Source organism: Bufo bufo, chromosome 1 (genome assembly GCF_905171765.1).
Source record: "Bufo bufo chromosome 1, aBufBuf1.1, whole genome shotgun sequence".
Classification (NCBI taxonomy): domain Eukaryota; kingdom Metazoa; phylum Chordata; class Amphibia; order Anura; family Bufonidae; genus Bufo; species Bufo bufo.
Genome location: NC_053389.1, coordinates 524,797,912 through 524,813,208, shown reverse-complemented (window position 1 = coordinate 524,813,208; position 15,297 = coordinate 524,797,912). Strand labels below are relative to the sequence as shown.

The window sequence follows — 15,297 nt, the reverse complement described above, 5'->3', positions numbered from 1 at the left end:
AGCTGTCCCTCCTGTGTTTGATTTCTCTGCCTTTAAATCACCCCTCCTCCTTTGTAGGGTGCGGATTATACTTTTCATTTGAGCTGTATCTCTCGCTTGAGTATCTTCACTTGTGTGATATCTTTCAATGGACCTGAGTTCTGCTGAAGCAAGTACTTCGGATATTGTCTGCTGACTTTGGATCTGTTTTCACTGCTGCTGCAGCTCCTTCAGTTGAGTGTGCAGACATTGTGTGTTTCTGTTTGTTTGCTGACTGGATCCAAGGCGACCCCGGTTCCGTCCATATTCTGAGCAGGGCACCGGTGGCCGTGCCCCTTCCACTATTGTAGGGGTTACAGTGGTCATCAGCCTTAGGTACGCGGGCATGTCTCGATCCACCATCTGGATCTGGACACATGTGCTTAGCAGCATAGGGAGAGCTTTTAGGGTCTGACAGGGGTCACCCTTTACCCTCCCTAGTTTGGGTCCGGTCAGTAGCTAATTCACTGTGTATGCTCTTGTTGCTCACATACAGCCGTGACACTGGACTGGCCTCCAAATGGTATGGGAGACCCAGAAGGTGCTAAGTGGCCAGAGGATAATCAGATGGATGTAATGCAAGGTATGGGTACAAAGTCCAAGGTCAGGGCAGGCGGCAATATGACGAGGTCAGAGCAGGCGGCAAGATGGCAAAATCTGTCATAATGTGTGATTTTGGGGTTTATCTATCATTATAGGAAGTGCACGGGTGATACTGAATCACAGCACTCAAACTAGAATATGCCCCTGAGGTAATTATAAGAGCCATGAGTAACATTTGTGCCAGATTTATTAAACACGCTATACACTCATACTGCAATTTTTTGGGGGGCTGGAGGGAAGTGGCCTCCTTTCAGGAGAGGACCTGCCTAGGGAATTACAAAAGGTTCTTGATACAGGATCGCTTATATTGGGGCATTCAAATTTTGATAGGCAGGGCTATTAGTTATATAGGGTGATTGTAGGGTGAATTTAACTCATCCCCAGCCCTGATCATTCTGTGTTGTTTAATGTATTTTTAGCAATAGATGGCTTTCATTATAATAGTATAATAAAGGTTACGTTTTATAGGTGACCATCCTGTAAGAAATCTGTTGATTCTTGCATTTTAGAATGCTGCCTGGTCTGTTTAGTGATTTAATTTTCTAAATTTGAATTTCTCTGCTTTTAAGTCAAATAGTGATACCTCATAAAAGTTATTAACATTCACCACCTCCTTTCATTTTCCAAAGGAGCTGTCCAAAATGAAATCTGATTGATTGCTATGGGCAATTAAGCCAGTTCTATTTTAAACCAGTTTGATAAATGACCCTCCATATGTCTACTTTGTCGGCATCAATTTCCTTTTATTTTTTTAGGATGTTAGAACACTTAGAATTTTAGAAGCAATTTTTAACATTTTCAAGAAAATGACTGGCTCTTTTGAGGACCAGTTGAGTTCTGAAGTGACTTTAAGGGGCTTACATAATAGAAACCACACATAAAATAAAAAATCTATTGTATTTTCCTTTTCCGTATACTAACATCCATAACATTTATTTTTTTTCTCCCAAAGTAGCTGTCTGAGGGCTTGTTGGAGAGATATAGTTATGGGTGACTTGAACATGCCTTATGCAGATTGTGATATTTCTAGTGCTCATATATGTAGGAGCAGTGATCTAATGGATGCACTTATAGGAGCACCTTTAAAACAGTGAATTAAAAAACCGACTAGAGGAGATAACATTCTAGATTTAGTATTCACTAATGGGGATCTGGTGTCAGAGGTTAATGTGGAAAAAAATCTGGGTTCCAGTGACCGCCAATGTTTAGGGTTTGCATTTCAAACAGACTGGGAACAATCCTGCACTACAACCAACCAAGACGTTTTGAAAAAAATGAATTAAAAGGTTGGGATAACACAGTGGACACTATGAAAAGTGACTATCTTAAAGGCAACTATGCTATATGTCAGACAGATTAACCAAAGTAAAAGGAAAAACCATTATGGTTTACTAGAGATGTAAGTAATATAGTAACAGAAAAGAAGTCTGCATATACGAAGTATAAATACTGTAAAAGTGTAGCTGACAGATATACAGTACAGACCAAAAGTTTGGACACACCTTCTCATTCAAAGAGTTTTCTTTATTTTCATGACTATGAAAATTGTAGATTCACACTGAAGGCATCAAAACTATGAATTAACACATGTGGAATTATATGCATAACAAACAAGTGTGAAACTGAAAATATGTAATATTCTAGATTCTTCAAAGTAGCCACCTTTTGCTTTGATTACTGCTTTGCACACTCTTGGCATTCTCTTGATGAGCTTCAAGAGGTAGTCCCCTGAAATGGTTTTCACTTCACAGGTGTGCCCTGTCAGGTTTAATAAGTGGGATTTCTTGCCTTATAAATGGGGTTGGGAACATCAGTGGCGTTGAGGAGAAGTCAGGTGGATACACAGCTGATAGTCCTACTGAATAGACTGTTAGCTGCTTTTTTCTTGCCATAATACAAATTCTAAGTAAAGAAAAGCGAGTGGCCATCATTACTTTAAGAAATGAAGGTCAGTCAGTCAGCTGAAAAATTGGGAAAACTTTGAAAGTAAGGGCTATTTGACCATGAAGGAGAGTGATGGGGTGCTGCGCCAGATGACCTGACATCCACAGTCACCGGACCTGAACCCAATCGAGATGGTTTGGGGTGAGCTGGACCGCAGAGTGAAGGCAAAAGGGCCAACAAGTGCTAAGCATCTCTGGGAACTCCTTCAAGACTGTTGGAAGACCATTTCAGGGGACTACCTCTTGAAGCTCATCAAGAGAATGCCAAGAGTGTGCAAAGCAGTAATCAAAGCAAAAAGTGGCTACTTTGAAGAACCTAGAATATGACATATTTTCAGATGTTTCACACTTGTTTGTTATGTATATAATTTCACATGTGTTAATTCATAGTTTTGATGCCTTCATAGTCATGAAAATAAAGAAAACTCTTTGAATGAGGTGTGTCCAAACTTTTGGTCTGTACTGTATGTATATATATATATGACTGAAATGGCCAAATCTACTAAGAAAGGAGATAATAACTTCTTTAGGTATATCAGTGATAGAAGAAGAACTGAGGGATTATAAAAATTTGAAATGAAAAATAACTATGTTGATGGGGATAAGGCTGTCGCTGACCATTTGAATATTTAATTTTATTCAGTATTTTTAGTAGGCAGCTCTCTCAGAATTATGACTTGTATGGGCGTGGCAGTCCCAGTAGTTGTAAGAAAGGAGCTCTAGTGTTTTTGGAGGCTGAGATTATAGGTGAATTGGCACACTTAGGCAAAAAGGCCATGGATCCAGATGGCATCCCCTCCAGAGTCCTTAAAGAACTCTAGTCTGTTATAGCTGCTCCTCTAACAGATTTATTTAACCAGGTGATGGTTAACAGGTGATGTTCTTGAACAGGGGATGTTCTTGAAGATTGGAGAATGGCCAATGTTACCCATTTACAAGAAGTGTTGCAGAGAGGAAGCTGGAAACTACAGACCAGTGATCTTAACATCTGTACTAAAAATAATTTAAGCCCTAAGATGATAATTGACCATTTAAAAGCCAACAACTTATTGGACCCAATACAGTATGGCTTTACTGAAGGCTGATCATGTCAAACTATAATCTTATTGGTTTCTTTGACTATGTTAAAAAATTGTTGGCTGAAGGAGGTCCTGTGGATATTGCCTACCTGGATTCTCGCAAAGCCTTTGATACAGTGCCACATAATGAGTTGATAGATACATTCTTGAAGATTGAACTTAAAGGCTATGTACAGTTGTGTTCAAAATTATTCAACCCCCAATGCTGTAAAGGGTTTTAGTGAATTTAGTGTACATTTGTAATTGTGTTCAGAATGAAATCTTACAAGGACTTTTTAAAGAACCAAATGCAACTAAAATGACATCAATTGTTTTTGTAATACAGTATTAAATGGTTTTTTTTGTGATTTCTTCATTGACACAATTATTTAACCCCTTAAAGACTACCACTCTTAAGAACAGAGGTTCATTCAAGTGTTTTCGATCAGGTATTGAAAACACCTGTGGATGTCTAGGAGCAGCAATCAAGCATAATAAGCACCAATTAGACAGATTTAAATGGACTGTGATACTCAGCTCCTTCTAGACAATTACTGGTGTGTTTACAAACATGGTGAAGTCAAGAGAATGGTCCAGGAAGACAAGAGAAGAGGTGATTTCTCTTCACAGGAAGGGCAATGGCTATAAGAAGATTGCAAAGATGTTAAACATTCCAAGAGACACCATAGGAAGCATCATTCGCAAATTCAAGGCAAAGGGCACTGTTGAAATGCTACCTGGTCGTGGCAGAAAGAAGATGCTGACTTCGACTGCTGTGTGCTACCTGAAGCGCAAAGTGGAGAAAAGTCCCCGTGTGACTGCTGAGGAACGGAAAAAAGATTTATCAGATGTGGGTACTGAAGTTTCAGCTCAGACAATAAGGCGCACACTGCGTAATGAAGGCCTCCATGCCAGAACTCCCAGGCGCACCCCCTTGCTGCTGTCTCCAAAGAATAAGAAGAGTCGACTGCAGTATGCCAAAAGTCATGTGGACAAACCACAAAAGTTTTGGGATAGTGTTCTGTGGACTGATGAAACAAAATTAGAACTGTTTGGGCCCATGGATCAACGCTATGTTTGGAGGAGGAAGAACAAGGTCTATGAAGAAAAGAACACCTTGCCTACTGTGAAGCATGGTAGGGGGTCAATCATGCTTTGGGGCTGTTTGCTTCTACAGGTACAGGGAAGCTTCAGCCTGTGCAAGGTACCATGAATTATCTTCAGTACCAGAAGATATTGGATGAAAATGTGATGCAGTCCGTCACAAACCTGAGGCTTGGGAGACGTTGGACCTTTCAACAGGACAATGATCCCAAACATACCTCCAAGTCCACTAGAGCATGGTTTCAGATTAAAGGCTGGAACATTTTGAAGTGGCCATCGCAGTCACCAGACTTAAATCCGATTGAGAACCTCTGGTGGGACTTAAAGAAAGCAGTTGCAGCTCGCAAGCCTAAGAATGTGACTGAACTGGAGGCTTTTGCCCATGAAGAATGGGCGAAGATACCCGTAGATCGCTGCAAGACACTTGTGTCAAGCTATGCTTCACGTTTAAAAGCTGTTATAACTGGAAAAGGATGTTGTACTAAGTACTAAGATTAAATGTCACTTGGGGGTTGAATAAAACTGATAATGATGTGAGCACAGAAAATACATTTGTGGTTATTTCATTATAAATGTTATGTTATATTTGTCTGACTTGCAAGTGCCTCTTTGATTTAATTGTAAACAAGATGACTGAAATGATCAAAATCAATGTCAAACTGGCCAAAACACCTTTGGAGACAATTTTATATGATTGCATTTAATCATTTTGGGCTAAAAATAATTTTTTCAATTGGTCTTTATGAAAAATACTGATCTGTTTTATTACAAAGGTTTTACTGTTTGTCTAGCTATGTGAATGTATGTTTTACTTTGTGCCAGTCATCTAATAACCCTTATCTCTAATTTACTAAGAGGTCATAAACAGTTATTACCAGTAAGATAAGAATTGAGCTATAATGAGTGAGATAATTCAGAGCCTGCTACTAGAGCATTTCAGCCCTGTACAGAAAAAAAGGGCTCCATATTTTTAATAAAGGCCAACTGAAAAAAATGATTTTTTGCCTAAAATGAGTAAAATGCAATTATAAAAAACAAATAGTCTCCGAATGTGTACATAGCCTTTAATACCTGGATAGTTGAGTGGATCCGCAGTTGGCTGGGAGATAAATATCATAGTATTGTTGCCAATGGGCTGATTTCTGAGGAGAGAGCAGTCATGAGTGGTATGCCTCAATGATCCATCCTGGGTCATATTCTTTTTAGTATCTCTGTAGGTGACATAGGAGAAGGTTTTTGGCAGGTAAGGTTTGTCTGTTTGCCGATGACACAAAAGTGTGTCATAGGGTTCATATTCCTGGAGGGGTTTGTGTCATGGAAAAAGATTTAGGCTAGGTCTATGTTGTGCAACATTTTTTGTAATGATAGTCAATATGCTGCGACTGCGACATGACCGTCACAAAAAATCTATCCAAGTTTGATTTTGGTGCATCCAGGAAAGAAGCAATATGAGGAAATATTATTTTACGGAAATAGTTAAAGCTTGGAACAAACTTCCATCAGATGCGGCTGGGAAATTTACAGTAAGGCACAACGTGAAAAATGGAGTACATTTTTTTAACGGCCATCACGCGTCCATTTTAAGACCAATGGTAGTCTACAGGGTTATTCACAAAAAAAGTTTTATCTTGTCTATCGTTTTTCAGTGACCGACAGCCCCCATACAATTGCATGGGTCCATTTTTAATGTTCATTTCTCAAAAAGGCATCAGTGAAAAAAACGTCTGTTAAAAATGTACATGTAGCCTAAGTGAATTTAACCCCTTAAGTACCGGGCCATTTTTCACCTTAAGTACCAGGCCATAGTTTGCAAATCTGACATGTCACTTTACGCGGTGATAACTTTAAAACACTTTAACTTATCCAGGCCATTCTGAGAATGTTTTCTTGTCACATATTGTACTTCATGACAGTGGTAAAATTGAGTCAAAAAAATAATTATTTTTTTATAAATAAATTCTAAATTTACCAAAACATTTGGAAAAATTATCAAATTTCCAAATTTGAATTTCTCTACTTTTAGAATAGATAATAATACCTCCAAAAATAATTACTTTACATTCCCCATATGTCTACTTCATGTTTGGATCATTTTGTGAATGCCATTTTATTTTTTGGGGATGTTACAAGGCTTAGAAGTTTAGAAGCAAATCTTGAAATTTTTCAGAAAATTTCTAAAACCCACTTTTTCAGGACCAGTTTAGGTCTGAAGTCACTTTGTGGGGCTTACATAATAGAAACCACCCAAAAATGACCCCATTTTACAAACTACACCACTCAAGGTATTCAAAACTGATTTTACAAACTTTAACCCTTTAGGTGTTCCACAAGAATTAATGGAAAACAGAGATAAAATTTCACTTTTTTGACAGATTTTCCCTTTGAATCCATTTTTTCCAGTTACAAAGCAAGGGTTAACAGCCAAACAAAACTCAATATTTATGGCCCTGATTCTGTATTTTACAGAAACACCCCATATGTGGTTGTAAACTGCTGTACGGGCACATAGCAGGGCGCAGAAGGAAAGGAACGCCATATGGTTTTTGCAAGGCAGATTTTGTTGGACTGGTTTTTTGACACCATGTCCCATTCGAAGCCCCCCTTTGTACTAGAGTACAAACTCAAAAAAAGTGACCCCCCAACTTTTGGGTCAATACCGTTATGGTGATACTAAATCTACATAGTTTTTCATGTTTTACTATTTTTGCAGCGTAAAAAATAAATTATATTTTGAATTGCCATATGCTGACATCCGTAACACTTTTTTATTATTTTTTTACCAATGTAACAGTGGGGGGCACTTTTAGTATATATCAGCTATAGGTGGCCACCCCCCTCCCCAGCCCTCAATCCCCTGAAGAGTCTAGGGCTTTAGTGATTATAGACAAAACGCGTAGGTATCCTATCTGCTCTAGGGGTCCTTATTACATTAGTATCCTTAAGCAGAGACGTCCAGGGCCTCTAATAGGTTAAGGTTAGGTTCCGGACGGGCTACCCTTGGTTGGGCTCTAGGGATTTCTAGGCCTGACAGGGCATTCTAGGGACAGTGAGTCCTACCCTGCCCGTGTTGAAAGATTGATCATTGGAACTTCAAGACGGTATCCAAGTGACCCCCATCTACTGGTAAGACTGTTCCTTATGTAAAGTGGAATATATACCTGATTGGGGAACTGTGTTATTTGGCCGTGTGGTTGTGACTATGAAATTCTGGTCACCATGGCAATGTTGTTGTTTTTTTGTTGGTAATGTATGTTGCACGATTGTTGGTGTGCACACACTTAGCACTATACGTATTATTTGTATTTTCCTATCTCAGTATCTAATAAAGGTTATGTTTTAATATTTACTACCTCCGGTCCTCTCAAGTTGAACTAATTGTGGTAGTTGGGGAGATATTTTCATAAATTTTCTCCTGTTTGGGCATTTTTTGCTAACCAAAGTCATCTTTCAACATTATGCGGCTATTGTTATAACCTTTCCTATGTATTGTGTCTTTTTCAGTAAGCCACAGCTTTTTCTGTTAGTAAGGATGTATTCTTGGAATTTAAGCTATTATGGTGACACATTCTATTCACTGATGTTAAAGTGCTGAAAAGGAATGAAGTATATACATGGCTTTTTTTTATAAATGACCTTGATAAAAATTGATCATTTCTGGCTTGAAAAGCTACTACAAGTGCTGTAGTCACTGCATTTTTGTTAACATTCTTTGTAAGGTATATACATTCAGACTGCCTACATGTAAGCCTTAATGTTCAAACATATATTTTTTTTCCATTTCAAAGCCATTCAGTGTTTGCTAAGCATAAATAAGAAAATCCTAGGCATAAATTATATTTTTCTAATGTATATGGCAATCTTCTATTTAACATTGTGTGCTTCTTGACATTGTAGAGCACAAGCGCAGATCCATTCTTATGAAACTGGCAGCATCATTATATAGTTCAATAAAAGTTCTATTTTGTTGTACTAGAAATACCTTATACCATTGATAATTTTGTGATTATCTTTTGAGCGCAACACTTTCACAATTGTGTTTCTTTGGAAGTTTTTTGTTTAACTGTTCATTCGTTTCAAAAGACTTTGGTGGAGAATGCTTTGTATCACTTATTTTCTCATTTAAAAAAAAATTCCGACTCGTAGGACAAGGGGCATGTCTTAGGCAAATACGTGTAACCTGCTGTAAAGGGGTGTGGTTTAAGATGCATTAAAAATGCACCAACATTTTATTGCATAATTCTCATGTAAAGTAAGCTAACTCGGGGCTGGTTTAAAGTTAGACTAGACAGTGTAAAGGTGTCTTAGATTTATTCAGCTGAAAAACTAAAGTCTCTGAAAAGTAGAATCATGGAAGTAGATATATGCTGAAGCATCCCCAATATTTGATAGTTTTTATTTTGCCAGTCTGTAAAAAATTTAATGGGTCAATTTTCCATTCCATTTGCCATGTGTAAACAGGATTACAAGTATTGATTTAATAGTTTTCAAATAGAAATGCAAACCTAACCTATTGGTGGATATGTGTGCTCATGTGGCCAAGCATGATAGCAGAATATAACCTGCTGTTAAAGTATACCGTTGGATGTCAGATATATACAACGAATATTGCTCTTGTTGGTATACTTTTTCAAGAAGTCCAGTTGGCTGCAAATTGGTGGATAACGTGGTTAAGAAGTGGTGACCTTCTGTATATTGTGCACAGTACATAACTATAATAGTTAGGATTTGTCATTATCAAAATTGCTGTGGCACAAAAAAATAATGAATGTCGTTAGCCTTTAATTTACCATTGAAGAACAGATGGGTTTAGTTTAGAATGGTGTGGCTCAGAATCTACTGCATTCATCACCACTGCTCAGTAGAGATTTAACATCCTATAAAATTAGTTATTTTCTACTATTATTATGTTCCCTCAATCCAACTATAGTAATGCATTGAAATTCACAATTGGCATGTCAGGTTCCATCTTCTTAATTGTACATTTGCTATACAGTGTTGCGACTGATACTAGGTTAACTGCTCAACTTGTCAAGTAACAAAACAGTGTAAAGCATACCTTCAAGGGAGGACATTTGGATGTTCTATTCAGGACTAATTCATTCGTTTTTTTAGATTTAATGGAAGTAACTATGTATGTCATACCAGTTTATAATCCATTTTATTTAATACCAGACATTTATTATGGTTGTTCTTTCACCATTCAGAGACTATGAATCAAGATGACCCTTCAAAGAAATTACGTGATGTTCTTCACCTAGCAGAGCTGTGTATTGAAGTGCTTCAGCAGAATGAGGAGCATCACTCAGAGGTAGGGCAATCCTATAGTACATTTTGGTTTTTCCTTATATTAATCTAAAAGATTGTTGTCCTTGTACAATATTTGCACGTTCTTTAAAATAATTATGTACTTTTATTGAATAAGATGTAGGCAATATATCTGTGACAAACGGAGGACTTTAAAACATCTGGTTTTGGTTGCTTTATATAGATGATTTTTTTTATTTATTTTTTTCACTTACACCTGGCATGTGTGAACATGTTCTTGAAGTTGTATTTTATATTACAGAAACATCTGTCTGTAAAATCTGTAAATGACTCTCAAGGGGAATCGTTCTCCTCAAGAAAAATCACTGATCACATATTTTCAGTGTTTAGAAAATTAATTTTGAAGTTTTATGTTAATGTTGAAGATTTAACAGGATAAACTGATCCAAGAGGAGCAGTAACCCTATATTCAGGTTTTCTGCTGTAAAGAAGTTACATATTTTGCCACACACAATTTTTGCACAAAAAATTAAAATTGTATGTGAATGATGCCACTTTTGAAACGGGGGTGGAAAAATAAGCATAATTAGGTTGGTTAGTAGGCATGCACCAGATTTATAAAAAAATATATATATATTTTTTTTTTATAAAGTTGCCCCATGAAAAAAAAAGTAGAGTAATGTCTCTTGAGAAGTGTTATTTTTAAAGACTTTGTAAATTTATCAAACAAAATGCAGCATTTGATAAATGCACAAATGATAGCAATGCAGGCCCAAAACAAAACTGACTTCAAAAATTTCCTGCACAACATAGTTATAATTAGGTATGAGCGATCCCATACAGGTTCGGCATTCAGGCAGTGGAGAAATCTCGTTATGAATTCCGTTACAATGGAATGGAAGCATTTCAGAGGCATTCCGTTTTGATCCGTCATAATACAAGTCTATGGACAGCATAACTGATCCGTCTGGTTTATTAATGTGTTAATGTATTAATGGGAGTCTGTCACCAGGAAATGCATTGTGAAACCAGACACAATACCTTTTAGGGTTAGCCTAGAGGAATGTAATGATATGTTTCAGATAGTGGTCTGTCAAGAAAACGTAATTTTAGTCCATATCCATATCAAATGAGCAATTACTTGAAATGAAGGGGGGGCCCAAGCTACTCTGTGCACCCCTGCTTTTAAGGGTGACTTTACTAGCACCTCTCTTGCCTGCTTAATGGACAGGGCCGAGTGAGATGGCTATGCAGGAACCAGGTCCTGCTAATCTAGAAGGTGATGGAGAAGCGGACAGAGGAAGCAGAAGAAGGAAGGATGTGCAGAGTGGTTTGGGATGGCCCTTGGTGCACTTAACTACTCTTTTGCATAGGAATTGTACTTTTTCACTAGTAAGAAGCAATGGATTGCTAAGTGAAAAGTATCAAAGGAGATAGCCCTATATAAGGAATTTTGCCTGGTTTACAAGTGAGCTTCCTGTAAGATGACACATAGAGAAAAAGGCATGGAAATGACTATCAAGCCAACAAGAGAGGAGCAAATAGATCTCTGGACTGGCTGTGAAACAGGTTTGAATTAGTAGGGGTTCATTACCCAGTTCAGCTAAGTACCTTCAATGTTGAGGTCACCAAATACATATTCATATCCCCTCATTGGTTTGCTGCCTAATGTGTCATGTCTCCCTCTTACTTTGCAACCCTTTTTCTGGATTTATGTAGGGCAAAGAGGTATGTATATATTTCACTCTTCACTTTCCATTTTAAACATTCTTATGGGAGAGTATTGCTACTCTGTGTCTTTGGAACTCCACAATGTTTTAGTCCAGTTACAACATTAGAAACCATCTTTGATTAGCCTCAGTTTATTCACTTAACTAATATGTGGGTAAACTCATGAATATTTCTATCTTAGGACACAGTGTTTCACTGATTAAAGGGCATCTGTAAGCAGACTTATACCTGTAAAATTGACCTGTTGTATATTCAGATGTGCCCACATTGCTGAGAAAAATGAAGTTTCGATCTATGAAAATGAGCCTGTAGGAGCAACAGGGGTGTTGCCGTTACTCCTAGAGGCTCAGCTCTCTCTGCAACTGCCGCTCCCTCTTATCTTTGATTGACACGACCAGTTGTGAAGACATTTTTACTGCCTGGTTCTGTCAATCAAAGTGCAGATTGGGTGGTAGTTGCAGAGAGAGAGCTGAGCCTCTAGGTCTAACGGCATTGGTCCTAGAGATTCATTTGCATATATTAAAACATTTTTCTCAGCAATGTGGGCACATATGAACATGGGATCAACACAGATGTCTTCAGCCAAGAACAAATGTAAGAGGTCAGTGAGTTTCATAGGTACAAATCTGCTGACAGATGACCTTTAAAGCAGCAGTTCATATTTCAGAGCAACTGTAACTGCTGCAAATAAAAAACTAATCATTTCAACCTTTGTCTGTTCTTTTAGAGTTCTGAAGCTACATTTTATATTACTCAATTACCCCTCAACATACAAGTTTACTCAACTATTTAACAACTCTCTCCCATCTTTACATCTGTCAGGCTTGTGTACATTTCTGCTATAGTTACTCCACTTGCCTTACCTGCAAGGAGGTCACTTCTCTACATACAATGAAAGCTAACAATATAAATTCTTCTTATTTTTATTTTTTATTATTATGGTGGTCATATCTTGGCAGAACACAGCTATAATATATGGTGAGGCATGACATTGTTGAATAAATATATGGTTCCTGAATACTGCACCCCAAGGCTGCATGAAATGATTTAGACCAGACCATAAGTTTACAGTACCTTTGTATGAACTCACACTTTCTGACTAAGTTACAAACTAAAAATCTGTTTAAGGATTTAAATGTACTATACTAATAAGGTAGCACACAATCCTATGCAGCATCAGCAATGTTGGTTCTCAAATAACTAATACCAATCAAATTGTAAGATCCACTTATTCTTTCATTTTCCATGTAAATGTGGATGTGTTTTTTCAAATAAAATTGGGCCATTATTCTTTTAATCCTTCATACTGTAGATAATTTAATATATTTTGAAGAACCTGCCTTTAAAGTCTTGCATCACTTTGCTGTCTTTGAATTTACGTATTTATTCTGAACATAGGCATTTTCCTGGTGGCCAGATCTATTGGCAGAACATGCTGAGATATTTTGGTCCCTCTTCTCGGTTGATATGAACTTTGCACTAGAAGCACAGCCACAAGACTCTTGGGAAAGCTTTCCTCTTTTCCAGCTGCTGAATAACTTCCTCAGGACTGACTGTAAGTAATGCAGTGTTTGGTTTCTTAATGACGTGTGATTTGGGTATACAGTAGGAGACTTGAGTTAAATAAAACCTCTAATAGACATGGTAAGTGAGACTTTTCTGTTGCTGGACTGTCCTATATAAACCATAGGTACAGGTTTTCCAAAATATCCAACTGTGTGTCTGCTATATTTCTTGAAATTTTTTTTTTGTTTGTTTGTTTTTAGAATCCCCGTCTTAGGCACAAACCCATATTAAAGCGCTTAAATGCAAATTACTCTGAATGGCAAAAAGGATGGGTTAAAAATAAAAAAAATATTTATTATTCACCCTCACTGATCCGCCACTGCTGCTGTTCCAGGGCTGCTTTGGGCCCAGCTGCTCTCTGCGCATTCTGGTCCCAGGTTCTAACACAGGAAAATGCAAGAGATGTATTCTCAGCCACCCATTGGCTTATCAGGCATTTCCAGCCATTTCTTGTGTGTCGTGCCAGGACCAGGAAATGGAGAGTAGCAGGCACCGAAGCAGCGATGGAGTGACAGTTGCCGGGGTTTTGTGAGGTCACAATTGATTATTTCTTGTTTTAAAACCCTTAGTAGCCCTTTTTGCGAAACCAGGCAACAACCTTAGAGAGAATCTGGGCTATTTTCTACCTTAATACATAAGTAGTACTGCACATAGATCAGCATTTATCTCATCTTTAATTTCTGCACTGTTCCACATTGTCAGCACTCAAAGCAGAGCCGAAATACATAGTCAGGACTGCTGTGCTGTGCTAACGTAATGGAGAGACTCATGCGCATGCACAGCAGTCCCCATAAGGTATTTCAGCACAGCTTTAAATGCTGGCAAAAGGAAAGTAAAAAATATCCATCTGGACTCCTTATTTGCTGTACTACTTGTGTATTACTGCAGTTAATGGTTCAAAATCCTGGTGACAGATTCATTTTAAAGTGGTATTCTTGTTGTTACAATGAAAAGCTATTGTTATATATAATATATTATATGTGTATATCTCATGTTTTGTGTGAGATATTTGCTCACACTCTTTTAGTCGGAACCTTTAATTTTCAGTTCGAGTGGTTAAAAATCTGCTCTGGTCATGTGAAGGACACATTTGCAAGAGAATGCTCTGATAATTGTACTATACCTCTAATAAAACTAACACTTGTGTGTCCATCACATGACCAGTGGAAAATAAGAAGTTACCCGTTATACGACTGCAAGCAAAATTATACAGTGAATAATCTTTAATTGCTGAATCCATAATACCCCTTTAATTTGGTAACAGAACTTGCTAAAGAAATACTCAATCATTGTAAACACTGCATGCCTTAATACACTTAAAATTTTAACTATTTTAACTGCAGCCTTTGTCTTTATCTAACAATGTCAATTACACAGTTAAAAGTGTAATTCTATGCTAAATTGCCATCTAATGCAGGTAAATTACCTACTAACACATAATAGTGCCTGATGCAACTAATGCCCTGGTTGCTGTTGCAGCTGATAAATGTATGTCACAAAGCGACCTCTCCAAATGACAAGGTCAAGGATAGCTGTATGTAGTAGGGAGCTCACACCACGCGCCGTGTCACAAGGTGATGGAATGAATTTTCTTCAAATAAAGATGACAGCTAAGAGAGATTTCTGCACTCCTACAAGTAGAGGCTGGGTGTGATGAGCTGACTGGAGAGTGATTTGGCAGCAGCCAGCTGTTCACAGAAATATCAGCATTCAGTGGAGCTATCCAGCAGCTGAAATAGCTTCTTAGTTTTATTCCTCTAGGACCAAAGTTGGAGAAAAGGTATAAAGATGTATTTAGTACTGACAGAAAATGATGAATAGTAATATGTTTTTTTTTTTTCAGATGTAATATTTAACATGTAGAGCCTATTTACACTAGCAATGTCAACTCGCATATCTGATTTTCCTCACAGACCATTAGTCCATGCACAATAAATCGCAGCATGCACTACTTTGGTCCATTTCTCTTACTAGACTTCTCTTACTAAAAACGGATGACAATACTGATG

The 15,297-nt window shown here is 37.6% G+C and overlaps 1 protein-coding gene across 6 annotated transcripts in view; it reads left to right on the top strand.

The window, feature by feature from the left end:
- CADPS2 (calcium dependent secretion activator 2) overlaps nt 1–15,297 on the top strand; it is a 786,809-nt gene that overhangs the window by 517,405 nt on the left and 254,107 nt on the right. For all 6 annotated transcript variants that reach the window (XM_040411689.1, XM_040411674.1, XM_040411680.1 and 3 more), the window contains exons 17-18: nt 9,931–10,034; nt 13,121–13,277. In XM_040411689.1, coding sequence (XP_040267623.1) covers nt 9,931–10,034; nt 13,121–13,277 — 261 coding nt within the window. The remainder of the gene's footprint in view (nt 1–9,930; nt 10,035–13,120; nt 13,278–15,297) is intronic.